Raw genomic sequence first — 27,071 nt, 5'->3', positions numbered from 1 at the left:
CTTTGTCTTTTTAGGGCCACACCCGCAGCATATGGAGGTTCACAGGTTAGGGGTCTAATGAGAGCTGTAGCCACCAGCCTACGCCAGAGCCATAGCAACTCAGGATCCAAGCCATGTCGTGGATGCTAGTTGGGTTCATTAACTGCTGAGCCACGACAGGAACTCCTAAAAAATCTATTTCTTTCTTCTAACAGTAAAGATACCTTAGGCTACATTCATGATCTTCTACATTTTATTCCTTTTTACCTATACATCTGAGCTTCACACTCCAGCCCAGACAGATAACTTTCCCATCCCCATGCTTCACTGACCCACAGACTTATTGCCTGCACTGCTGGCCACACCCCATCTTGAAGCTTCTCCTATCACCCCATCTTGAAGCTTCTCCTATCAACACAAGATTCAAACAAGCTCACTGTAACTCCATGGACTAGACTGAGCTCAAAATGTGGCAACCTGAGCTGCTGCAATGACAATGATGGATCCTTAACCAGCTGTATCATAAGGGAACTCCACAATGACTCTGTTTAGTCATTATTTAAACACCAGCAGTTTCCCCTCATATTAGATAAGCATTTTCCCTATTATCTATTCTCAGCCCTTGATTAATTTTCCTGGGTACTTCCTTTCTCAATTAATAATCTTAATTTACGGAAGTCCTGTTATAGCTTAGCAGATTATGAACCCAACTAGTATTTGTGGGGATGCAGGTTCGATCCCTGGCCTTGCCCAGTGGGTTAAGGACCCAACTTTGCCATGAGCTCTGGTGTAGATCACAGACATGGTGGCTTGAATCTCACATTGCTTACAACTGTGGTAAAGGCCAGCAGCTGCAGCTCCAATATGATCCCTAGCCTGAGAACTTCCATATGCCACAGATGCAGCCCTGGGGTAAAAAAAAAAAAAAAAAAAGGAAAAAATAGTAATAATTTTACTTATGAACTGGTCCCAGAATATATACAGGAAGTTACCCTCTGACACCCAGAACCCTCACTAAACCAAAAGCCTAGTGTCCCAGAAAACTGGGATTTTTCTACTTAAGAGACTTCAAATCCCAAAAGGAAACAGAAGGCCTAACTTTATGTTAAACTATGGCTCATTTATAGGTAACCACCAGAACACAACAAAATGAGTAACACAGATAAGAGTACCAATGGAAAACGCCAGTCCTCAAACTTAGCTTTTGTTTACAGACAGCTGTTCATAAGGCTATAATTTTAAACTATGTACATATCACATGACCTAAATCATATGAAGGAATTACATATCTCAGTGTGTCACAGAGTTGTGCAAAGTGCACCATGATCAATGAGATAAAATCAGTAGTGACCTGGGTGATGACTACTTAGCTCCACTTTCAGAGACACGTGCAACCTGAGAGTGAGAGTAGCCAAAGTACCTGTGAACACCATTCTGTAAACTCAGCACTTAAAATTATTCCTTCTTGTCTCAAAAATTTTTAAATTCAAAAATGAAAACAATGTTAGCTTTTAGCCAGTCCAAGAGAGGGAGACTGTGTGTGATTCCTTCTCCTTTATTCTTAATCAAGCCACTTCTGCCTATCCTCTTTGGTCAAATTCCTGAACCACTTAAAACACCACTGACCCCCTTTAAGTGCAGCCAAGCCACCAAAAGAGCCAGGACCCTTGCCATCCAGTCCCAGAAAGGAAATGGTGTAAACATGCTCCTCAGTAAGGGACGGAAAAAAAATTGCAAACTCAGAGTTCCCATCGTGTCTCAGTGGTTAAGGAGACCGGCTAGGAACCATGAGGTTGCAGGTTCGAACCCTGGCCTTGCTCAGTGGGTTAAGGATCTGGCGTTGCCATGAGCTGTGCTGTAAGTTGCAGACTCAGCTCAGATCCCGTGTTGCTGTGGCTCTGGCATGGGTCGGTGGCTACAGCTCCAATTAGACCGCTAGCCTGGGAACCTCCATATGCCAAGGGAGTGGCCCTAGAAAAGGCAAAGAGACAAAAAAAAAAAAAAAAAATCCAAGTTCTACTTTTACCATCAACTAATTTTTCATGGATTATTTTCATCTTTGTTTCATTTTCTCTTTAACCCTTTCCTTGGGTTTCAACTTTCTTTTGTCTCTGTTCCTTTATCTCTGTTTCAAGTTTTCATTCTACTCTTTGTGATCTTGAAGGCCAGAATAATCCCCTTTCATGACAGTAGCGGATGTACAGCAGGGACTCGGGACTCTAGCTCACATCAACAGCACCAGCTACATCAACAGTTGACAAAATCCACCGGAATCCCAAAATTATTCAATACCTACTATTGATGAAACACCATGAGAGGAATGATGGGGGAGATAAGGTTAAAAACAGTTTCTGCCCTCCAAGAAGTGGCAATCTAGTCAGAGAGAAATGCAAAAATATGTAAAAAGGTAAAATAACATAAAGCAGTCAGAAGGCTGCACTGTATGTGATCTAATAAACATGAGCAGTAACTGGGATTAAAAGAGATAACTGGAGTTCCTGCGGTGGTGCAATGGGTTAGGAATCTGGTGTTGTCTCTGAGGGGGCATGGGTTCGAACCACAGCCCAGCACATTGGGTTAAGGATCTGGGGTTACCACAGATGAGGCACAGGTCACAGTTGCAGCTCAGATTAGATCCATGGGAACTTTCATATGCTGTGAGTGCACTGAAAAAAAAAAAAAAAAAGGCGGCAACTACTGTGTTTCAGAGGGTCTTGAGGAGGCTCACTCAGGAAAGCACAAGGTAGACCCTGAAGGAGTCCTGAGGATACTAAAAGCTGAGTAGATGAAGGGAAGGCTTTCCAGGGGGCTGACAATATGACAGCCTAATAGAAGGAAGGATGTAAAATAGTAAATTTTATGGATGTTACTACAAAGAAAAAAAGGAGGAAAGGGCTTGGGGTCCTTAGCTGTCTCCAGCAGGGTAAGAAGGTCCGCACAGAGAGCTTGACAAATTGAGAATTCCTATGCATTAGATGGAACATCCCAATGATCTTAGTCAAGTGATACTTTCCAGCACATAAACCACATACCTGACAACTCCTTTTCTAATTTTAAATACAAAAACTGTGGATAATATGGTTAAGGCAAAAGAAACTAGCTGACCAGATAGGGAGAGGCATGCATAGTGAGGACGGAAAAGATCTAATGCCTCTTTTCTACCAGGGAAATGCCCTTGGGAGGCAGAGATCCCAGTAGCTTTGCTGTCACTATGGTGCAGAAATCCCAAACCCAGAGGTTCCAAAGGGTTGCCATTCGTCAGAGTTTTCTGCTGAGCAGAAGAGAGGAAATCTGCACACTTCTAGGAGTAAGTCACAAAACAGGATTTAGCTTTCAGCTGTCAGCTAGTTGCTAATAATGCCCCAAGTATCCAAATCCAAGGTATTAGTTAGCCTTTGCCAATCACCTGGAAAAAAAAATCCTCAACTAGTAGATAGAGCAACTTTCATAATAATCACAGTAATCATACATGGCACAGCCTAGTTATTTCCATTTAAATACCAACAAAAAAAATATTTGGTTGAAATCAAGGCAATGTGCTTTTTTTTTTTTTTTCTTTTTTGCTATTTTTTAGGGCCATACCCGAGGCATATGGAAGTTCCAGAATAGGGGGTCGACTCGGAGCTACAGCAGCCAGCCCTTTCCACAGCCACAGCAACTCAGGATCCAAGCCACGTCTTCGACCTACACCACAGCTCATGGCAACACCACATCCCCAACCCACTGAGCAAGGCCAGGGATCAAACCCACACTCTCATGGATACTAGTCGGATTCGTTTCTGCTGGGCCACAATGGGAACTTCTGATGTGCTCCTGATCTTTAATTTGAGCAAACAACAAAATCCATGTAACAGTTCCTGGAAAAAGAGTCAGTGAAAACAATAAAGTAGGGGAAATGTCCCCACTTTCACATAATGGCCACCATCAGAAGAGAAAAAATATGCTGAGAAACTGTCTAAATGACTGTGATAATCTTCATAGTACCATAGTGTTCTATGTGAGTATACTACATACTAGTGGGATATTACATAGTATGAAATGTACACAGTGAGGACAATAAGTGGCCTGAGGTGCAAGACATTGAAAAGTACGCTAGCTTAAGTATTAAAAAGTAAGATGCCTGCTAGAATAACCAATTTTGCTAATTTATAAAATTTCCATTTTACAATCCCCCCAAAAATCAATGAAATACAAGCTCTAAGAACTTATTTCATTCTTAGTTACTACTAAAATTTCTTTCAACATCAAACATTAGTCATCAGTATATGAAATAAATAAGATCATTAGCCCAGAAGCACTGATTATTCAGGGCAAACCGACAGATGTGAGTACCTCTCTTAAGACATTTATCAGTCACCGATACATGAGTGTGTTGAAATGGTGACTCTTTTATTTTATTGATTTATTTTTTTATTTTATGGCCACGGCACAGCATACGGAAGTTCCCAGGCCAGGGATCGAACCCACGCCTCCACGGCATCCTGTGTTTACAGTCAGATTCTTAACCGCTGTGCCATAGCAGGAACTCTAAATATGGTGATTCTGATGCTTATCCTATCTTACCTCAGAAAGTTTCATGACACTTTCTCAAACAAGTGTTAATCTATGCAGTTTTGCGTCTACATACTTCTGGACTATCTTTCCTAAATCCACCCCACTCCTTCTTTCTAATTTTTAGTAGTTTGGGAATCTGAGGGTCTTAGCTATGTACATATTAGCAAACAAAGTAGATGCATCGAATGTGTCCAGATGATGCAACATATACTTAAATTTGGTTTCAAGATACAGGTCAATCATTCTGGAGGAGACGTTAGCAACAGCTCATATTTAGATTTAATTGGGGGGATTATTCTTGAAATTGACAACACTGCTCACCTTTAGGACAGAGGCTAAGCTGGTCATGTGTTCATTGAGGGCACCCTCGGATTCCTTGTAGGTCAAGCATGTGAACTGATACTCCTCAGGATCAAAGGCATCAGCCCCCTGCTGCTCCACATCGCTGGCTACTCCCACGTAATAGTCCTCTATGTCCCCAGGGTCTTCGTCCTCTTCCTCTTCTTCACAATTTGGGTCATAGTCCTCTTCATTGCTGTCAGACCCCTGGCTATTCATGTCCACAGACATCTTAACATCCAGCCAAGATGCAGATCAGGAGAGCAGGTTTTTCCCCCTCCCCCTAAACTTTACCACTTTCTCAAATACATTAGTGTTTTTGTCTTCTAAGGGAGGAAAAGAAAAAAATAAGTGTTAATTAACTTTCACTATGAAAAGTTATAACAGAAACCATTCAAGAATCAAAATGGTGGAGTTCCTGTCATGGCTCAGTGGTTAACCAACCTGACTAGTGTCCATGAGGATATGGGTTTGATCCCTAGCCTTGCTCAGTGGATTAAGGACCCAGCATTGCCGTGAGCTATAGTGTAGGTTGAAAATGCAGCTCGGATCCAGTGTTGCTGTGGCCAGCAACTTTAGCTCTGATTCGACCCCTAACCTGGAAACCACCATATGCCTCAGGTGTGGTCCTAAAAAGACCCCCCCCCCAAAAAAAAAGAAGAAGAAGAAAAAGAAAAATGAAAGCAGCACAGCCCTAGTCCTACCTGCATTATATGGCCTATTCTAACTTTGTTCTCATACATGAAACCTCAACATCTCCCTGCCCAGGCTTTCAAAGGGAGACCCTTTCCCAGATGGACAGAAGCAGTTAACGATGGTAACTTCACATGAAGGGTCTGGTGTGAAAGAGTAAGGCTGTGTGCTCTATGTCAAGGAGTCAAACCCCCATGGATGTGTCCCTCCTGCCAGAGTTAAGAGAGAAGCACATCCCCACAGCTGGTGCCCACAGGGAAACAACCTAAAGGCTGAACTACCAAAGTTTAAAATCTCTTAGCCTATCATGCCCCACTGAGAGGTGACACAGACAGTTCTTTCCCACTATAATATCTAGGGAAAGAATAATATTGTTTTACATACATCACTGTCAGATATATGGGGGAAAAGGTGCACAGTATAGACAAAATAAAAGTCAAATAGTTCTTCAACCTCCTCCTCCTATCTGCAAAGTTAAATAATTTTTCTATTTTAAAAGGTTCTACTTAATCCTTTAAAAGGGGCACTAAGAAGCAAAGAAACTGGCCCAGTAATGAAAGAAAACTAAATATTCTGCTTTCACAGGATCATAGCTAGGAAAAGCCAGAATCTACTTATCATGAAGAAATAAGAGATCAAATGCAACTAGCTACTGAAAAATCCTCACAGATCAAAATGTTACTCAATTACATAAAAATGAAGAGATTACTAGTTTAGAAAGCAAAACAATCACAAGCCTAAATTTCATCTCAGAGAAGATTTTTGCAAATACCCATTAATTTCCCTACACAAGAACTACTTCATGTGATCATTTCCAATGAACAGTATCATTGTATATTTAAATAGTGATTTAAATATAAAACTAGGAGTCCCTGTGGTGGCTCAGCCGAAACAAATCTGCCTAGTATCTATGAGGATGCAGGTTCGATCCCTGGCCTTGCTCAGTGGGTTAAGGATCTGGTGTTGCCATGAGCTGTGGTGTAGGTCACAGGCAAGACTCAGATCTGGCATTGCTGTTGCTGTGGTGTAGGCCAGAAGCTGTAGCTCTGAGTTGACCTCTAGCTGGGAATTTTCATATGTCACAGGTGCCCCCTGAAAAAGCAAAAAAACAAACAAACAAACAAACAAAAACAGAAAAAAACCTGTTTGATAATCTCTCCAAAGAAAAAAAATCAACCACAGGAGTTCCCCTTATGGCACAACTGGGACGCAGGTTCAATTCCTCAGCCCCTCATAGTGGGTTGGGAATCCTGCATTGGCAAAGCTGCAGCTTAGGTATCAACTGCAGCTTGGATCTGATCCCTGGCCTGGTAACTTCATATGCTGTGGTTAGGCCAAAAAAGTAAAAAAAAAAAAAAAAAATCAACTATAATTAAAACCAAAATTTTTAAATGAATGTGTCCTGAAGATATGGCCAGTCAAAAGGACTACCAAGCCACATTTTACTTATTTGTTCATCTGGCCAAGCCCACAGCATATGGAAGTTCCCAGGCCAAGGATCAAACCTGCCCCAGAGCAGTGAACCAAGCTGCAGCAGTGACAGTGCAGAACCTTAGGAACTCCCAAGTTACATTTTAATGATATTATAAAAATATCATTGTCTGATGTTACATACAAATGCTCGAATTTTTCTTTTAAAAAAGTCACGTTAATGAGAGGGCAGTTAACATACTTGCAGTTTGACTTTTTTTTTTTTTTTTTTTTTTGTCTTTTTGTCATTTCTTGGGCCGCTCCTGCGTCATATGGAGGTTCCCAGGCTAGGGGTCTAATTGGAGCTGTAGCTGCCAGCCTACGCCAGAACCACAGCAACGCAGGATCCAAGCCGCGTCTGCGACCTACACCACAGCTCTCGGCAACGGGTCGTTAACCCACTGAGCAAGGCCAGGGATCGATCCCTCAACCTCATGGTTCCTAGTCGGATTCGTTCACCACTGCGCCACGACAGGAACTCCGCAATTTGACTTTTAATGAATTGTTTCGTATGGCAGAACCACCTAATCACAATTGAACTCAACTATGGTTTTTTTTCCTTTAGGAGAAAATTAAAATTTAATTAAAATTTAAAATTTAAATTAAAAATACCTGTAATTCTTGAAGATCTTTCAGGAAGATGTCACCCAAATAGCCTATATTGTATAATTTCCATCTAAAATAAAGAGATATAATTCTATTTATATACTTTTAAATTGGTACCCTAAATTTGCTAATTTATTTTTTAAAAAGTAAACATTTAAAAGGACAAGCAGCAAGGGACCAGAAACTATTTTAAGTCCCATAGAAACCCATATGATATAATTACATATTGACAAGAGTGACATGACCTTCTAAGAAAAGAGTTAAACATCTGACAATAATTTAACGTGGAGTACTGGTGGTAAAAACGGATACCCAGTTCCCTCCCTCAGTTTGAAAGCCCACCACTTCACTCTTATTTTTCAGATTCCCTAAATTAATTACCACAATTTCAATCCTAAATGTTACATAGAGAGTGACAAAGCAAATTGCAACTGACTTAAACTGGACTTTTACTCTAAAGTCATCTCTACTGTGGTAATCTAACACTTAGAGAATACTGCCAATACTTCAGATCTCTATTCATGAAAAAATTATTTTCAAATAAAAAAACGCCCCAGGAGTTTCCATTGTGGCTCAGTAGTTAACAAATCTGACTAGCATCCATGAGGACGCAGGTTTGATCCCTGGCCTTGCTCAGTGGGTAAGGATCCCCACGTTGCCATGAGCTGTGGTATAGGTTGCAGATGTGGCTCGGATTCCATGTTGCTGTGGCTGTGGTGTAGGCTGGCAGCTATAGCTCTGATTCAAGCCCTAGCCTGGGAACCTCCATATGCAGTGGGTGCAGCCCTAAAAAACAAACAACAACAACAACAACAAAAAAAGTCCCCAACAGAATGCTCACTAGGTAATGTTAACACCCATTTCCCACCTCTCTTCTGACATGTTTAGGGCTATGTGACTTTTCTTTTTTTTCTTTTCACAGCCCCACCTGTGGCATACAGAAGTTCCCAGGCTAAAGGCAGAATCAGAGCTGCAGGTGCAGGCCTACACCACAGTCATGGCAACACCAGATCCAAGCCACATCTGCAACCTACACTGCAGCTTGTGGCAACGCCGGATCCTCAACCCACTAAGAGAGGCCAGATATCAAGCCCTCATCCTCACCAGCACTGTTGGGTTCCTAACCCACTGAGCCACAATGTGAACTCCATTCCTAAAATTTGACTTTTATCTGCATTTTTACATAAGATACTGCTTACTGGGCAAATAAGCATAAACAGTATTATAAATATTGCTCCCATCTGCAAAACAGCACTACCAATAATAGCTTTCATTTAATGACACCAATTTCAGGTCAGATTCATTCTCATTAAATGTTTATAACTCTACAAAGTAGCTATCATCCCCTTCTTATAAATGAGGAAAAGAGTTCAAAAAGATTAAATAACTTGCCCAGGTCCACACTGCTGCCAACCAGTAGAGTCCAGTGTTACACTTTCACCAGATCCGTGGCCTATGAGGACTCCTAACTCCCCATCACTCTCCTGGAGAGCCTAATACTATTCACAAAGCCACCTCCAGAATTACAATAAAAGAGCAAGGTTTTCACTTTCTCCGGATTTCTCTCCAGGATTTGGGCTTTAAGGGTTGCCCACAGGTTTCTCATCAACTTAATACTCAAGAAGGAGGGGAAAACATCAGGCTCCCTTCCAAAAAGAAGAACACCATTTCATACTTACTGAGTGTTCTAAGTCTAGACTTAAATAAAATCTTAATTTTTGTTACCTTTTCAAAGTTAAATAAACTTTATTCTACTTGAAAGAATACTGACACTGCTTAAGGAGACCAGTACGTTATTGCCTTATTACAGAACAGATGATAACGGTTTGATTTCCTCTGGATGTTAAATACTATCCCTACATCCCAAACAGAAAAGGAATAACTGAAACTACTTCCCACTCCACCCCCAAAGTCACGTGTTCAGAAGACCTGACATCCACTCCGTGCTAAAGAATTGAAACGGAAGACTTCTCAGTTTAAAGTTGACATGAGCAAAACAAAAACATTTTGGTGGATCTAACGATGTTTAACTACAGATATAATATTTAGCGCTAAATAGTCATTTACTAAATCTACATCTCCGAAGAAAACCTAGTAAAAAAATATGAATCAGCAACTTAGTTTCAAAACCCTACATTAAATCCGCAAGGTAATACGGTAGTCACTAACAACACACGGTTATTTAACTTAAAAATTAAACAAAATTTAACATTTGGCTGTTCAGTCGCACTATCCATAAATCAAATGCTCAAGGGCTACGGGTGGCTAGTGGTCAAGGGTTACTCAAAGGTACAGAATATACGCATTGTGAGAGAAAGTTCTATGGGACAGGGTAACAATCAGTACTGAGGTGAAGTCATCCGAGAACACAGTAGCCTCTCCCGCGGCTAGCACAGCAGGGTCCCCCGAGGCGGCGGCGCAGTTCCTGGGCTGCATATCGTGTCCGAAGGGCCGGGATATCCGCGAGGACACGGAGCCCACGCGCTGGGGAGCCTTCACTGGCGGGCGTTAACTAGCCGCGCGGGAGGCATTGCGAGAGTTCCCAGTGATGACTCGAATGGGAAACTCCGGAGGCAGTGAGTCTCCCTGGTGTGGCCGGCGGAGAGGGCCCAGATGCGCCGGCGCCAGTCGGTGAGAGGCGCCGGCCTCCGACCTTTACGCGAGCAGAGCAAGCGGCTAGAAGAGGAAAAACGGAGAAGCGCCAGGCGCTAGTCCGCTCAGACTACGGTTTTTAGCCGCCCCTCGGCGGGTAGCAGAGGGCGCTGAGACAGTGAAAAGGCTGCGGGGGGCGCCGGGACCTCGCGGGCAGCGACGAAGGCGGAGCCCCGGCCTGGCTAGGGAGGCGCGAGGAGAGCCCACCCCCCCTCCCCCGGCCCGCTCGGGTAAACAAGGCCGCGACTCGCAATGCGCACTCACCGGGAGCCGCGGCCCCGGGGCCGCTGAGCCCGGGCGGACCAAACTGGGTCGGGCCAGGCCTGAGGAACCGGACACAGGCGCGGCGGCGGCGGAGGCGGCGAGCCAACGCCGGTCAAGGCCCGCGCTGCTTCCTCTGGCGGAGCCTTCTTCGCAGCTCCGGAAGTGTTCGGAGCAGTTGCGTCACTTCCGGCCTGAGGTCGCCCCACGGTCGCCCGGGTCGTGACTGGCGCTGGGTGATAACGCTTCTGCGCGGTTGCTTCTCTGCAGCTTAGCGCTCCGACCCAGAGTGTGCCCAGCGCACTGCCGGCGCCGACTGCTGCGAGGGGCAGCAGAGGAAAGGGTTTGGCTTATTGGAGAGGGGTCACTCACTGCATCTCTTCCTGCTTTCTCCTACCAGCGCCGCCCGCCGGGATACCCTAAACCTGAGTTTTTCTTCTTTCTTTCTTTTTTTTTTTTTGGTCTTTTTGCCTTTTCTTGAGTCTCTCCCGCGGCATATGGAGGTTCCCAGGCTAGGGGTCGAATCGGAGCTGTAGCCACCGGCCTACGCCAGAGCCACATCAACATGGGATCCGAGCCACGTCTGCGACCCACACCAGAGCTCACAGCAACGCCGGATCCTTAACCCACGGAGCAAGGCCAGGGATCGAACCCGCAATCTCATGGTTCCTAGTCAGATTCTTTAACCACTGTGCCACGACGGGAACTCCTAAACCCGAGTTTTTCTGATGGACTCCTCACTTCACCGTTTGTTAGCCGTGTCCGGCACGGAGAAGACACCCTGACGTTCGTGGAATGGATAAAGGACTTCTATTTCCCATCCGCTCTCTGATCAAAGATCAAAGGAGAGCTGGGTCTTCGGGTCAGCGCACCGGGTCGGGATTTTCTGCCTACATTCAGATGCCGTCCCCTGGTGGCCGCGGATCTGCAGGACCACACCAAGCTTCCTTTTCCCTTTCCGCAGCCTACTTCTCCCATTCACCCAAGGCTGAATCTTAACTTTCTTGCTGCACAGTTTCTTCAAGAAGTATAGAAAGTGCCAATATGACATTCAGTACCTTCTATGACCTTTAACAAGTATTATGGATAGATAGAACCATGTAGGCTCACTCAGGTTGCTGCTGGACAGCATGGAAAAGCTGCTTCGGGTTTTTTTTTTGGGGGGGGTGGTATTTTTAGGGCCGCACTCGAAGCATATGGAAGTTCTCAGGCTAGGGATGGTATCATACTGCAGCTGTGGCCTACCCAACAGCCACAGCAACACCAGATCCGAACCAGCCGCGTTTGCAACCTACACCACAGCTCATGGCAACACTGCATCATTAACCCACTGACGCCAGGACCAGGGTTGGAACCTGTGTCCTCATGGGTACTAATCCAGTTCCTTACCACTGAGCCACTGGGGGAACTCCTATTGGTATATTTCTTGTACACGATTTTCAGGTTCCAGTTTAACTCACAGCATGTATCCAAATCAAGTGCATTCAAATACAAAGAAGCCCCAAATTAATTTGAAGTGAAAATTAATAGTAAGGAGTGAATAACATAAGATTATGAATTTTCTAGGAGTTCCCCAGTGGCTCAGTGGTTAACGAATCTAAGAACCGTGAGGTTTCAGGTTTGACCCCTGGCCTCGCTCAGTGGGTTAAGGTTCTGGCGTTGCCGTGAGCTGTGGCGTAGATTGCAGATGCGGCTCAGATGTGGCTCTGGCGTAGACCAGTGGCTACAGCTCCGATTCGATCCCTAGCCTGGGAACCTCCATATGCCACGGAAGCGACCCAAGAAAAGGCAAAAAGACAAAAAAAAAAAATTATAAATTTTATATATTAGTAACGCAAAAGTGTGTGTATAACCCAGTGTACTTATTTTATTTGTTTTGACAAAACATATCCATTACATCATGACATTAGTAAAGGACACAAAATGTATTTTCTGGTAACAAGATATCTTTTACTTAATTAGAATCTCTCACTTTGTGTTATTGGTAATAAATCCTCTCCAATAAATAAAAGGGAACATTTTTTTCTGCGTAATTATTGCATTTGCATCATTCACACATCAAGCATATGGGTGTATTGTACAATGTATTGGAATCCCATGTACCGGCCCTGTCTTTTCCTTGCTAAAGGTGAGTTTCTTTCTTTGTTGTTTTTTTTGTTTGGTTGGTTGGTTTTTTTTTTTTTTTTTTTTGCTTTTTAGGGCCCCACTGGCGGTTTATGGAGGTTCCCAGGCTAGGAGTCTAATCGGAGATAGAGCTGCCAGCCAGCATATGCCATAGCCACAGCAAGGCCAGATAGCCGAGTCTGTGAACTACACCACAGCTCACAGCAATGCCAGATCCTTAACCCACTGAACGTGGCCAGGAATTGAACCCACAACCTCATGGTTACTGGTCGGATTCGTTTCTGCTGTGCCACAACTGGAACTCTCTAAAGGTGAGTTTCTTAAGGGCACAGATCCAACCATGTTCTTTCTTTCTTTCTTTCTTTCTTTCTTTCTTTCTTTCTTTCTTTCCTTTCTTTCTTTCTTTCTTTCTTTCCTTTCTTTCTTTCCTTCCTTCCTTTCCTTCCTTCCTTTCCTTTCTTTCTTTCTTTCTTTCTTTCTTTCTTTCTTCCTTTCTTTCTTTCCTTTCTTTCTTTCCTTCCTTCCTTTCCTTCCTTCCTTTCCTTTCTTTCTTTCTTTCTTTCTTCCTTTCTTTCTTTCTTCCTTTCTTTCTTTCCTTTCTTTCTTTCCTTTCTTTCTTTCTTTCTTTCTTTCCTTTCTTTCTTTCCTTTCTTTCTTTCTTCCTTCCTTCCTTCCTTCCTTCCTTCCTTCCTTTCTTTCTTTCTTTCTTTCTTTCTTTCTTTCTTTCTTTCTTTCTTTCTTTCTTTCTTTCTTTCTTTCTTTCTTTCTTTCTTTCTCTTTCTCTCTTTAGAGCAGAACCTGTGGCAAGTTCCCAGGCTAAGGGTCGAATTGGAGCTACCAGCTTATGCCACAGCCACAGCAATTCTGGATCTGAGCAGCGTTTTCAACCTACACCACAGGTCACAGCAACCAGATCTTTAACCCACTGAGATGGAACCCACATCCTCATGGATAGTAGTTTTGTTTGTAACCTACTGAGCCACAATGGGGACTCCCCAACCTTGTTTTCAATATCGCTCTATTAAATAAATGTTTATTGGGCTGATGGTAATACTTTTGGGGGGGGAGGGGCTGAACTCAAGACATGTATAAGTTCCCAGGCCAGGGATTGAACCCCGGCCACAATCACAACCTGCACCAGAGCTGCAGCAAAGCCAAATCCTTGACCACTGTGCCACATGGGAACTTCCTAAAACCATTATTTTTAACTGGTGGAAATTTCTTTCCAGGAAATAAAGATTTAAAGATTAAACTAAAACAAGAATTCCCATCGTGGTGCAGCAGAAACAATCCAACTAGGAACCATGAAGTTGCAGGTTCGAGCCCTGGCCTCATTCAGTGGGTTAAGGATCGGGCGTTGCTGTGATCTGCGGTGTAGATCTCAGACACAGCTCGGATCTGACGTTGCTGTGGCTGTGGCGTAGGCTAGCAGCTGTAGCTCTGATTAGACCTCTAGCTTGGGAACCTCCATATGCCGTGGGTGTGGCCCTAATAAGCAAAAAAAAAAAAAAAAAAAAACAGTTGCTACAGTGACAATGCCAGATCTTTAACCTGCTGTGCCAACAAAAGAGCTTTATCTTCAAAATAAATTTGCACATGAAAGTTATATATATAAAATATAAAGTCCATCTTTGTCTCCGTGGCACAGGAATCTGTGCAGGATACAGTGGGAATGATTTGTCTCAGCTCCTTGATGTCTGGGGCCTCAGAAGACTCAAAGGCTAGGAGCTGGAATCAGGAAGAGTTATTTATTCATACATCTGGTGGTTGATGGTGACGTCAGCTGGGTGATGAAGGAATACCAACATCCTGTCACAATGTGAAAAGCATGTGTGATGGTATATATGTTGGTGTGGCCATCTTTTGAAAATATAATCTGTCCCATAGCGTTTATTACATATATCCTATGTCTTTCATATTTATTGCCTTTATTGATTTTTTTTTTTTTTTGAGCGAGGCCAGGGATCAAACCCGCATCCTCATGGATGCTAATTGGGTTCATTAACTGCTGAGCCACATCGGGAACTCTCACTTTTTTTTTTTTAATCTGCACCTGTGGCATATGGAATTTCCTAGGTCAAATAGAAGTTGCATGGAGTTCCCGTCGTGGCGCAGTGGTTAACGAATCCGACTAGGAACCATGAGGTTGCGGGTTCGGTCCCTGCCCTTGCTCAGTGGGTTGACGATCCGGCGTTGCCGTGAGCTGTGGTGTAGGTTGCAGACGCCGCTCGGATCCCGCGTTGCTGTGGCTCTGGTGTAGGCCGGTGGCTACAGCTCCGATTCGACCCCTAGCCTGGGAACCACCATATGCCACGGGAGCGGCCCAAGAAATAGCAACAACAACAACAAAAGACAAAAGACAAAAAAAAACAACAAAAACAAAAATAGAAGTTGCAGCTGCTGGGCTACACCATAGCAACAGCAACATGGGATCTGAGCTACATCTGAGACCTACACTGCAGCTCGCAGCAACGCCAGATCCTTAACACAGTGAGTGAAGCCAGGGATGGAACCCACATCCTCACACACACTACTTTGGGTTCTTAGCCCACTGAGCCACAATAGGAACTCTGAAAACACATATTTAAAGAAATTTTTTCATTAATAGGCTTTTAAAAATATCCTTCTGTTTTTTTTGTTTTGGTTTGTTTTTTTTTTTTGTTTTTGTTTTTTTTTTGCTTAGTAGAAGGTGTTATTGTGACATTTCACAAATGAGCAAAGTACGTACAGAAAGTTGTGGTAATTGCTCAAGGTCATGAAGATTGCTCTAACTCTGGCCATCTGGTGCCAGGGCCTACCCTTTTTATATGTGCTGGACTCTTTCTCAGTATTTTCTAGTATGAATTGTCTGGCCATGCTGCTTTTGCCAGTCTTCTGTTTCCAGTTTTTCACAATTACACATAATGCTGCATTGAACATCCTTGGATATACTTCGTTTTGCATCAATATGAAAATATTTCACATTATAATCCCAGAAATGGAATTGGTAAGTCAACTGCTATGCTTGCTTTACATTGTGATATTACTAAGTCACTTTTTTTGGGGGGGGGGCTGCACCCACAGCACGTGGAAGTTCCTGGGCCAAGGGTTGAACCAACACCACCCCAGTGACCCAAGCTGCTACAGTGACAAAGCCAGACCCTTACCCCCCTGCATCACAAAGGAACTCCTGTCAGGTTCCTCTGTGTTTTTTTTCTCTCAATTCTTGCCCATGCACCAAGGATTCAGAGGTGCAGGAGGTTGGGAAGTGCTGCAGCAGCACCAGATTAGAGCCAGCAGAGGTAGGCAGTCCGGCATTTTATGAATTTATTAAAGTGAAAGTACATTTTAGAGAGAGCTCATGGCTGCCCCTGAGTAGGGGTTAAAGGAGTGGTCCAACTCTCTTTAGAGTTGTTTTTGTATCCCCACAACACAGACCTCAGTGGAGACCCAATTTCTCCTGCCCCAGCCGGGGCCAAGTGTTGTTTGATCTCTATATGGGCCATATTTGATCTTCTGATTGGTTTCAGGCAAGATACATTATTTTTTTATGGCTGTAATATTTTATTTCAATCTGGATATATATGTACACATATATTGTTGATAAGCACAATGTGAATAAAATTCTGCATCTTATTTTTTTATTTAAAATGAAGCCAGGAGTTCTTGTCGTGGCTCAGTGGTTAACGGGACCCTGACTATTAACCTTGAGGAAGCAGGTTCAATCCCTGGCCTTGCTCAGTGAGTTAAGGATCCAGCATTGCCATGAGCTATGGTGTAGGTTGCAGAGGCAGCTCAGATCCCACATTACTGTGGCTGTGGCGTAGGCTGGCAGCTACAGCTCCACATTGACCCCTAGTCTGGGAACCTCCATATGCCTTGGGTGCAGCCCTAAAAAAAAAAAAAAAGACATAAAAAATAAAGTAAAACAAAGCCATAAGTATTTCCAGGTTGCTATAAAAATCTTCGTATTTATAATTTTTATTTATTTTTATGTGATTTTTATTTTTTCCATTAGTTGATTTACAGTGATCTGTCGATTTCTACTTTATAGCAGTGACCCAGTCATACACACACACACACACACATATATATCTACAGATTATTTTTCTCATATTATCCTCCATCACATTCCATCACAAATGACTAGATATGTTCCCTGTGCTGTAGAGCAGGATCTCATTGCTTATCTCCAAATGCAATAGTTTCTTTTTTTTTTTTTTTTTTGTCTATTTTGCTATTTCTTTGGGCCGCTCCCGCGGCATATGGAGGTTCCCAGGCCAGGGGTCTAATCGGAGCTGCAGCCACTGGCCTATGCCAGAGCCACAGCAACACGGGATCCGAGCCGCATCTGCAACCTACACCACAGCTCACGGCAACGCCGGATCCTTAACCCACTGAGCAAGGGCAGGGACCGAACCCACAACCTCATGGTTCCTAGTCGGATTCGTTAACCACTGCGCCACGATGGGAACTCCCAAATGCAATAGTTTCTATCTATCAATCCCAAATTCCCAGTCCATGTCACTCCCTCCCCCTCCCACTTGGCAACCCCAAGTCTGTTCTCCAAGTCCATGAGTTTCTTTTCTTTCTGTGGAAAGGTTCATTTGTGCCGTCTATTAGATTCCAGATATAAGTGATATCATATGGTATATGTCTTTCTCTTTTTGACTTACTTCACTTAGTATGAGAGTCTCTAGTTCCATCCATGTTGCTGCACATGGCACCATTTTGTTCTTTTTTTATGGCTGAGAAGTATTCCATTGTGTATATGTACCACATCTTCTTAATCCATTCATCTGTTGATGGACATTAAGTTTGTTTTCATGTCTTGGCTATTGTGAATAGTGCTACAATGAACATATGAGAGCATGTATCCTTTTCAATGAAAGTTTTGTCTGGATATATGACTAAGAGTGGGAGTGCTGGGTCATATGGTAGTTCTTTTTTTCTTTCTTTTTTTTTTTTTTTTTTTTGTCTTTTTGCTGTTTCTTTGGGCCACTCCCATGGCATATGGAGGTTCCCAGGCCAGGGGTCGAATCGGAGCTGCAGCCACCGGCCTACGCCAGAGCCACAGCAACGCAGGATCCGAGCCGCGTCTGCAACCTACACCACAGTTCACGGCAACGCCGGATCGTTAACCCACTGAGCAAGGGCAGGGACCGAACCCGCAACCTCATGGTTCTTAGTCGGATTCGTTAACGGGAACTCCTCATATGGTAGTTCTATATTTAGTTTTTTGAGGTACCTCCATATGGTTTTCTGTGGTGGTTGTACCAATTTACATTCCCACCAACAGTGCAGGAGAGTTACCTTTTTTCTACACCCTCTCCAGCATTTGTTATTTGTTGACTCATTAAAGTTGGCCATTCTGACTGGTGTGAGGTGGTACCTCATAGTAGTTTTGATTTGCATTTCTCTAAGAATTAGTGATGCTGAGCATTTTTTTTTTTATGTGTTTGTTGGCCACCTGTATATATTCTTTGGAGAAATGTCTATTCAGGTCCTTTGCCCATTTTTCATTTAGGTTGTTGATTCTTTTGCTATTGAGTTGCGGAAGTTGTTTGTGTATTTTAGAGATTAAGCCCTTATCGGTTGCATTGTTTGAAACTATTTTCTCCCACTCTGAGGATACTTCATTTGCATGGGGAATAGGTTATACAGAGGCAGGTATTCCTTCCCTAGTAGGGAGTGAGCAGCCCAGGCTGTTCAAGGTGGGGAAGAGGCATTGCAATGAGACATGGCCAGAGGCTTTGTGGTTTAATTTCCTTGAAGGGGACTTGAAGCCTGTGACACTCCCAGATCACCTTTTAAAAAAGGCCCCCAGGAGTTCCCACTGTGGTGCAGCAGAAACAAATCCAACTAGGAACCATGAGGTTTCGGGTTCAATCCCTGGCCTCGCTCAGTGGGTTAAGGATCTGGCATTGCCATGAGCTGTGGTGTAGTTCGCAGACACGGCTTGGATCTGGCGTTGCTGTGGCTGTGGCATAGGCTGGCAGCAACAGCTCCCATTGGACCCCTAGCCTAGGAAACTCCACATGCCACAAGTGCAGCCCTAAAAAGATAAAAAATTTTAAAAACTGCCTCCAGGAGTTCCCGTCGTGGCGCAGTGGTTAACAAATCCGACTAGGAACCATGAGGTTGCGGGTTCGGTCCCTGCCCTTGCTCAGTGGGTTAACGATCCGGCATTGCCGTGAGCTGTGGTGTAGGTTGCAGACGTGGCTCGGATCCTGCGTTGCTGTGGCTCTGGCGTAGGCCGGTGGCTACAGCTCCGATTCAACTCCTGGCCTGGGAACCTCCATATGCCGCAGGAGCGGCCCAAGAAATAGCAACAACAACAACAACAAAAGACAAAAGACAAAAAGACAAAAAAAACAAAACAAAAAAAAACTGCCTCCAGTTCTCTGAACCCAACTAAATGTCGGATACCATGTTATTAGATAAAATGATGAGGAAAAGAGACAACAGTCCTTGCAGTCAAGGAGCTTTGGTCTAGTAATAGATGCAGAAATTAGAGAAATAATTACGGAATTGCTGTGGACTACTGCACAAGGGAGTCAGTGGGCCCTGTCTTTAGTCTCTGCTCCCTTTATACTCATTCTCCAGTAATCTCATCCAGTCTCTTTGCCTAAGTACCTCCAATACATCAATGACTTCCAGTTTACTTCTAACCATACCCACGTGGACTGAAGTTTGGCACATGCCATCAGCCTCTACATGGATTAAATCATAAGCCATTGTAGCTGCCAACCTGTAGTACTGCAGAGATCAGTGTAAGAAATATTAATGTTTATTGTTCATTTTCAAGAGTAAATGCTAACTTAAGAATGGGGAACTACCAACAGCTGGTTTTCATAGCCCGCATAATGACTCTTGGCTAATGTGGCAACAGTAAGGCTTGCAAACCTAGAAAGGCCTTGATAATGTCCATGTAAAGCAGGAATTTTGAAAAATCCTTAGCAAACATCCCTGGGGCCACACAGAGAGGTCCTGAGTAGGGAGGGCGGAGTGCCTAGGATTTCAAGGATTCACTCTATTGGTGAATTTAAGATACAAGAGCAGGATTTAACGGGCGGGAATGGCGAAGCAAGGGGCTAGCCCATAATGGACAGCTAAACTGGGAAGAAAAGAGAAGATGACATTATAAGGGAATAAAGAAACTTAAGGGACATCTAGGAAGATTGTATGCCCCATAGTACTCACCCAGTGAGGAAATGGGGGAGGGACTTGCGTGCTAGGGAATATAATAGCTTGTTGTAAGGACATAGAGTGTGCCTGCCTGCCGATCTTGCAAGACCTCCATTAAAGTCTTGCGTCCATTGCACTTCGTGTCCAATCTTTGATTTGGGGCATGTTAGTGTTTCTCACTATCAGGAATAAGGCACTCTTGTGCTTTGGAAAAAAAAGTGGAAGAACAGGTCTTCAGGTAGATATTTTTAGGAGATTTTATGTGCCCAATTATTGCATTTCCTCATATCTGGAAAAACGCTAAAGTCCTTCATGGTTGGAGTTTCCGTCGTGGTGCATCGGAAATGAATCTAACTAGGAACCATGAGGTTGAGGGTTTGATCCCTGGCCTCGCTCAATGGGTTAAGGATCCGGCATTGCTGTGAGCTGTGGTGTAGGTCGCAGATGTGGCTTGGATCTGGCATTGCTGTGGCTGTGGTATAGGCTGATGGCAACAGCTCCAATTAGACCCCTAGCCTGAGGACTTCCATGTGCTACAGGTGCAGCCCTAAATAGACAAAAGACAAAAGACAAAAGACAAAAAAAAAAAAAAAAAAAAAAACCTTCATGGTGATGTCTGCTGCTTGTAACTATTAGTAACCTTCACAAGGCCAGCAACCTTTGTAAAATGTGTGCATGGCTGCGTGCACCTCCCCCTCACCTTTATCATATACACTGATATTATTTCCCCCTGCCTCTTTGGGGCAGTGTATTTCACAGTCATCTGTGAATGCAGCCACCTCCAAGGGTGAGCAGGTGAGTCCTGAGGCATACTTAACCTCCTATGCTACACAGGTACTCCAACTGGATTCTATTCTTGAGTAGTCATTAGTTTACAACAATGTCCCAAAATCTTTCAAAGTTAATTAATTTTTAATCTCCTAGTGGAATTTTTAAAAACATATTTAATTCTTTTTTTTTTTTTTTAAATCTTTTCCAGGGCCGCTCTGATGGTATAGGAGGTTCCCAGGCTAAGGGTGGAATGGGAGCTGCAGCCGCCAGCCCACACCACAGTTCACGGCAACACAAGATCCTTAACCCACTGAATGAGGCCAGGGATTGAACCCACAACCTCATGGTTCCTAGTCGGATTTGTTAACCACTGAGCCATGACGGGAACTCCTTCACTTTGTCTTTTTGAGAGATTTCACCAGGGTGATTAATCAGCTTTTGAATTTGCTTTCCAGAAGTAGCTATGCTTTAATTCAGCTCATCTGTGGAGTATTTTTAGAATTCACCATTTCTTGTGGGTTATTTTTTTCCTGGAGGCCGTGTACCTTCAGGTGTACATATTGAGTTTGAAATGCCTATGGGCAGCCAGAGAGGCAGGGTTGGAGCCCATGAGAAGTATAAAGATTGAGGAAATTTCAGCCCAGATTTGGAAGTTGAGGCCAGGAAGAAAGAAGAAAGGACCAAAGAAGAGACATTGGGAAAATGAGTACCTCTCATTCATGTTTGATTCCCAGGGTCTAGGAACAAGGCATCTCATCTGAGGTCCAAGGATAGCTTCAAGTTTTCATGAAATTGATTGTAAACATAGAGGTGTATATGTACATTTTTTTTCTGGGGAGAAAGTGCCAGGAATTCTCCACCCCTAAAATGGCTAAGAACCACTAGTTAGACAATATCTAGCGTATGGGCAACCTGGTATCTATCTCCTGCATCAGTGTGTTATCAAGTGGGGAGAGGAAGGACACTCTGCTGAAGGGGACAGTATATACACAAAGGCCTGGCTGTCACAGGTAGGGAGAGGTGGGGTCATTCAAGTAACAGGTCTGTGTGGTAAACCAGTAGAAGCTCAGTTTGCTCAGAGATGAAGATACAGTCTAGGAGAAAACAAGGCTGAAGACATAGCTAGCATGAAATTATGAAAAGCCTTCACCGCCCCTGAACCACTAAATTTTATTCTGATGCAATGAGGAGCTGAGGTTTTTTAGCCAGGGATTAAATTTCAGATAAGTTTTCTAGCTGTATGTAAGGGTTATCAGATGAGGAAGCAGGAAGACCATTCATTTAGTAGATTATCAGATACCCTAAGAGGACTTAATAGAACCTGGTGGGTTCCACATTCAGGTCTGACAAGGTTTACCAGGAGGGTTGTTTTATAACAAATACTACTTCTTCCTGAAGCTGCTTTTTTTTCTTCTTTTTTTATGATTCCATTTTTTTCTTCTTCTTTTTAGGGCTGCATCTGTGGCATATGGAAGTCTCCAGGATAGGGGCCCAATTAGAGTTGCAGCTGCCGGCCTACGCCAGAGCCACAGCAATGCCAGATCCAAGCCAAACTTCGAGCCACACCACAGCTCACAGCAACGCCAGATCCTTAACACACTGAGCAAGGCCAGGGACTAAACCTGCATCCTCATGGATACTGGTTGAGCTCTTAACCTGCTGAGCCACAACAGGAACTCCCATGATTCTACTCTTTACTGAAGTGTTCTGAGTTGGCAAAGGTATAGAGCCAGAAAGTAAATCAGTAATTGCTTAGGGCTGGGGGCATAAGTTGGGGAAAATTGAAGGTGGCTGCTAAAAAATACAGATTTTCTTTGTGGAGTGATGAAATGTTCTCAAATTGATTGTGGTAATGGTTGTGCAACTCTGGAATATATCAAAAACCTTTGATACGTATCCTTTAAATGAATGAATTTTATGTTATGTGAATTAGATCTTGCTAAAGCTGTTACTAAAATAGTTTGTTACTTTTTTTTTTTTGTCTTGTCTTTTTGCCATTTCTTGGGCTGCTCCCACGGTATACGGAGGTTCCCAGGCTAGGGGTCGAATTGGAGCTGTAGCCACTGGCCTATACCAGAGCCACAGCAATGGGGGATCCGAGCCATGTCTGCGACCTACACCACAGCTCACGGCAACACCGGATCCTTAACCCACTGAGCAAGGCCAGAGATCGAACCCCGCAACCTCATGGTTCCTAGTCGGATTCATTAACCACTGAGCCACAACGGGAACTCCTAAAATAGTTTGTTACTTTTTTTTTTTTTTTTTTTTTTTTTTTGTCTTTTTGCTATTTCTTGGGCTGCTCCCGCGGCATATGGAGTTTCCCAGGCTAGGGGTTGAATCGGAGCTGTAGCTGCCAGCCTACGCCAGAGCCACAGCAACTCAGAATCCGAGCCGCGTCTGCAACCCACACCACAGCTCACAGCAACGCCGGATCGTTAACCCACTGAGCAAGGGCAGGGATCTAACCCGCAACCTCATGGTTCCTAGTCGGATTCGTTAACCACTGCGCCACGACGGGAACTCCTAAAATAGTTTGTTACTTTTTATTGATGAGTAGTATTCCATTATATGAATATTCTTAATTTTTTGTTGTCTTTTTTTTTTTTTTTTTTTTTTTATGGCTGCACCTGCGACATCCATCTTTCTTTCTTTCCTTTTCTTTTTTTTGGCTGTGCCCGCAGCATGTGGAAGTTCCTGGATCAGGAATCAAATCTGCACTGCAGTAGCAGTAACAATGCCAGATCTTTAAACTGATGACCCACCAGGGAACTCCTAATCATATTTTTAAGAACCTACTATGGCAGTTTCTGCTGTGACACAGTGGGTTAAGAATCCAATTGCAGGAGTTCCCGTCGTGGCGCAGTGGTTAACGAATCCGACTAGGAACCATGAGGTTGCCGGTTCCATCCCTGCCCTTGCTCAGTGGGTTAAGGATCCAGCGTTGCTGTGAGCTGTGGTGTAGGTTGTAGATGGGGCTTGGATCCCGAGTTGCTGTGGCTCTGGCGTAGGCCAGCGGCTACAGCTCCAATTAGACCCCTAGCTGGGAACCTCCATATGCCTCAGATGCGGCCCTAGAAATGTCAAAAAGATAAATAAATAAATAAATAAATAAATAAAATATGGCACAAATGAAGCTATCTACAAAACAGGAACAGACTCACAGACATAGAGAAGAGACTTGTGTTTCAAAAGGGTAGAGGGGAGGGAGACGGATGGACAGGGAGTTTGGGGTTAGTAGATGCAAACTATTACATTTAGGATGGATAAGCAATGAAGTCCTACTGTATAGCACAGGGAACTATACAATCTCTTGGGATAGACCATCATGGAAGATAGCGTAAGAAAGGGAATATATATATATATATATATGAATGGCTCCCTTTGCTGTACAGCAGAAATCGGCAATTTTTTTTTTTTTTGTATTTTTGCTATTTCTTTGGGCCGCTCCCACAGCATATGGAGGTTCCCAGGCTAGGGGTCGAATCGGAGCTGTAGCCACTGGCCTAAGCCAGAGGAAATTGGCAATTTTAAATTAACTATACTTTAATAATAAATAAATAAATAAAAATAAACTGATGTATTTCCCCCCCAAAAAAGAATCTACTATGTGTCATGCGTTGTATAGCCTTACTTTACAATTTGTGAGCCCTCTGCCTAGCTTGAACACCTTTCCTTAGATGTTGGAGGTTCTTTTTTTCCTTCTATCTTGGATATTCTTAACAATAGTGCTTCTCAAATTCGATCATAGAACTTTAAAGACTCCTGGGCCAGGATTCCAACCCAGAGATTCAGAGTCAGAGCCCTGGGGATCCCAGAGCAGTTTTTTGTTTTGTTTTTTTTTGTTTTTGTTTTTGGTCTTTTTAGGGCCCACTTGCGCCATATGGAGGTTCCCAGGCTAGGGGTCAAATTGGAGCTGTAGCTGTTGGGCTATGCCACAACCACAGCAACACAGGATCTGAGCTGTGTCTGCAACCTACACCACAGCTCACGGCAAGGCCAGATCCTTAACCCACTGGGCGATGCCAGGGATCAAACCTGCGTCCTCATCAGTGCTAGTCAGATTCGTTTCTGCTAAGCCACAGTGGGAACTCCCCCCAGAGCATTTAGAAATTTGCCAGGTGATGTCACATACACCAGAAACCATCCCCACTATCTCAGGGACCTTGTCTTATCAGCTGTGCTTTCTCTCTCCTTTCCTGTAATTTCTCTCAGTCTCAGTCCCATCTTTTTGTTCAGTTAGTGTTTTTTTCTTTTTTCTTTTTGTCTTTTTTGGTTTTTTTTAGGGCTGCACCTGTGGCATATGGAAGTTCCCAGGCTAGGAGTCGAATCAGAGCTGTAGATGCTGGCCTACACCACAGCCAGAGCACCACCAGATTCAAGCCAGGTCTGCGACCTATGCCACAGCTCATAACAACAACAGATCCTTAACCCTGAGTGAGGCCAGCGATTGAACGGGTGTTCGCATGGATACAAGTCGGGTTGGTTACCACTGAGCCACAATGGGAGCTCTTTGGTCCCATCTTAACAAACACAACTCAAATCCCTCCTTTAACCTTTTGTGCCTTTTCCTTCCCTACCTGCCAAACTCTTTGAACAAGTAATTGACTCTTAGTGCCTCTGCCTTCTTGATGCCTGTTCAGTGTTCCAACCACCATTGTCAACACCCCTTGCAAGCTTCTTCTGAATGTCACCAATGACAAGCAGTTACACCTAAGGAGAATTTAAAATTCCTTAGCTTGACCCAGCATTCAACCCTTTCATCCCTTGGTCTCAAAAGCACCACTTTTTCTTTATTTTCCAAAATTCTACTAGCAACTTTCTTCCATGACTGCCCTTCTTCACATGGCACAGTCTTCTAGGGGTTGTGTATACATCTTTATGCTGAAGCCTTCCTGGCTTCTGTCTTTGGCCTTCACCTCTTTCCTGGTTCCCAAGTCATATACCTGACACTGATCAGATATGTCCTCAGATGTGTCACTGGTACTGCAATTGCAATGTGTCTGAAACCCAGAGCTGCTGCAAGTTTTCTGGCAATGCCTCTGGGATCTATTTCTTTTTCTGTCCTTCTATGGTCCCTGGCTCAGTTCATGCCTTCACTGCCTCTTTCCTGGACCACTGTAATCTTCCCTTAACTGATCTCCCTGCTTCCATCCTCTCCCAACGCAAATTCATCCTTCCAAAATGGATTTTCTAAAACAAATCTGATGTCACCACTGTGGTTAAAATTCTTCCATGGTTCCCCATCCCATCTAGAAAAAGCCTATAGCTCAGAGTAAACAGGGTTTCGAGCCTTGCCCCAACTTGTTGCTTTCCACTCCCCTACAGGCCTTCTGTACTAGACAGGCCAGTTACTTCCTGATCCCAATCCTGACCCTGTCACTCATCTTTCCACCCCTAGCATATGTGGTCCACCCTCCCCATTCTAGGCTTCTTGCTAGCCTAGGAGAGCCTACAAAGGAGGACTATTAACACGTCAGCTTGGCAGTGAGGTACTTGCTGCAGAATAGGGGTATGTTTACTGTTCACAACTTTTTTTTTTTCTTTTTTGGCCGCACCTGTGGCATATGGAAGTTCCTGAGCCAAGGAACATACCACAGCAGTGACCCCAGCCACAGCAGTGACAACAGTGGATCCTTAGCCAGTTGAGCCATAAGGGAACTCCAACTGTTCACAACTTTTTAATTTGAGAAATTTCAAACATATGGAAACAATGTAAGAGTAATATAAAAGATCTACTTATAGCACAGGGATTCTTCTCAGTATTCTATAATAACCTATATGGGAAAAGAATCCGAAAAATAATAGATATATGTACATGTATAGCTGAATCACTTTGCTGTACACCTGAAACTAACACAAAGTTGTAAATTAACTATACTTCAATAAAAAATAAACATTTTTTTAAAAAAAGAGTAATATAGTGAATACTTGCATACTGTCTACCTAGAGTAAATAAGCCAAAAACAACAGCATCATCCTTAACTCCTCTCCTACATACCTTATATTCTGTTCATTAACAATTCTTTTAGGTTCTTTCTTCAGAATATATCCAGAATCCAAACATGCCTCACCACCTACTCTGCTGTGCTCTAGTCCAATCCAGCATCTCTGACCAAGACCTTTAGCCTTATAGTCTATTCTCATCCAGCAGTAAGAAGGATCTTGTTAACTCATAAGTCAGACTATGCCACTTTCCTGCATAAAACCCCAGAATGGCTCCCATCTCCTTCAGAGGAGAGACTGATGCCCTTACAGAGGCTCACAAAGTCCTGCTTGATATGCCACCATTACCTTCATGTTTTCATCTATCTAATTCTGCTCTAGCTACAAAGGCCTCCCTCTGGCATCTCTAACTGGTCAGGCACAGCCCATCTCCGGGTTTTTTGCATTCTTTTCTTCTGCCTGTAAGGTCCCTCCCCATCCCCTTCACATCTGTGGACAGAACTCACCTT

At 43.7% G+C, this 27,071-nt stretch overlaps 2 protein-coding genes across 8 annotated transcripts in view; one reads left to right on the top strand and one right to left on the bottom strand.

Annotated features, from left to right (window-relative positions):
• ARIH2 (ariadne RBR E3 ubiquitin protein ligase 2) overlaps positions 1-10,777 on the bottom strand; it is a 53,808-nt gene extending 43,031 nt beyond the window's left edge. For 2 of the 7 annotated variants that reach the window (XM_021070659.1, XM_021070657.1), the window contains exons 1-3: positions 10,558-10,734; positions 7,648-7,711; positions 4,855-5,198 (exon numbers count right to left, since the gene is read on the bottom strand). Coding sequence is in view for 4 of the 7 variants with exons in the window: in XM_003132197.6 (XP_003132245.3) it covers positions 4,855-5,103 (249 nt within the window). In the remaining 3 variants the exon portion in view is untranslated. Of the gene's footprint in view, positions 1-4,854; positions 5,199-7,647; positions 7,713-9,033; positions 10,467-10,557 lie in introns of those variants that run through there. The other 5 variants (XM_003132197.6, XM_005669530.3, XM_021070655.1 and 2 more) reach the window with 5 other exon arrangements.
• On the top strand, positions 10,255-11,038 carry ARIH2OS (ariadne homolog 2 opposite strand). Its single transcript, XM_013981653.2, is given in 3 exon segments — positions 10,255-10,339; positions 10,420-10,673; positions 10,675-11,038. Coding segments are annotated over 3 exon segments (642 nt in total). The 3' UTR covers positions 10,978-11,038.

The sequence above is a fragment of the Sus scrofa genome, chromosome 13 (genome assembly GCF_000003025.6).
Source record: "Sus scrofa isolate TJ Tabasco breed Duroc chromosome 13, Sscrofa11.1, whole genome shotgun sequence".
Lineage (NCBI taxonomy): Eukaryota > Metazoa > Chordata > Mammalia > Artiodactyla > Suidae > Sus > Sus scrofa.
Note: the sequence above shows the minus strand (reverse complement) of the source record. Positions and strands in the feature narration are given on the sequence as shown.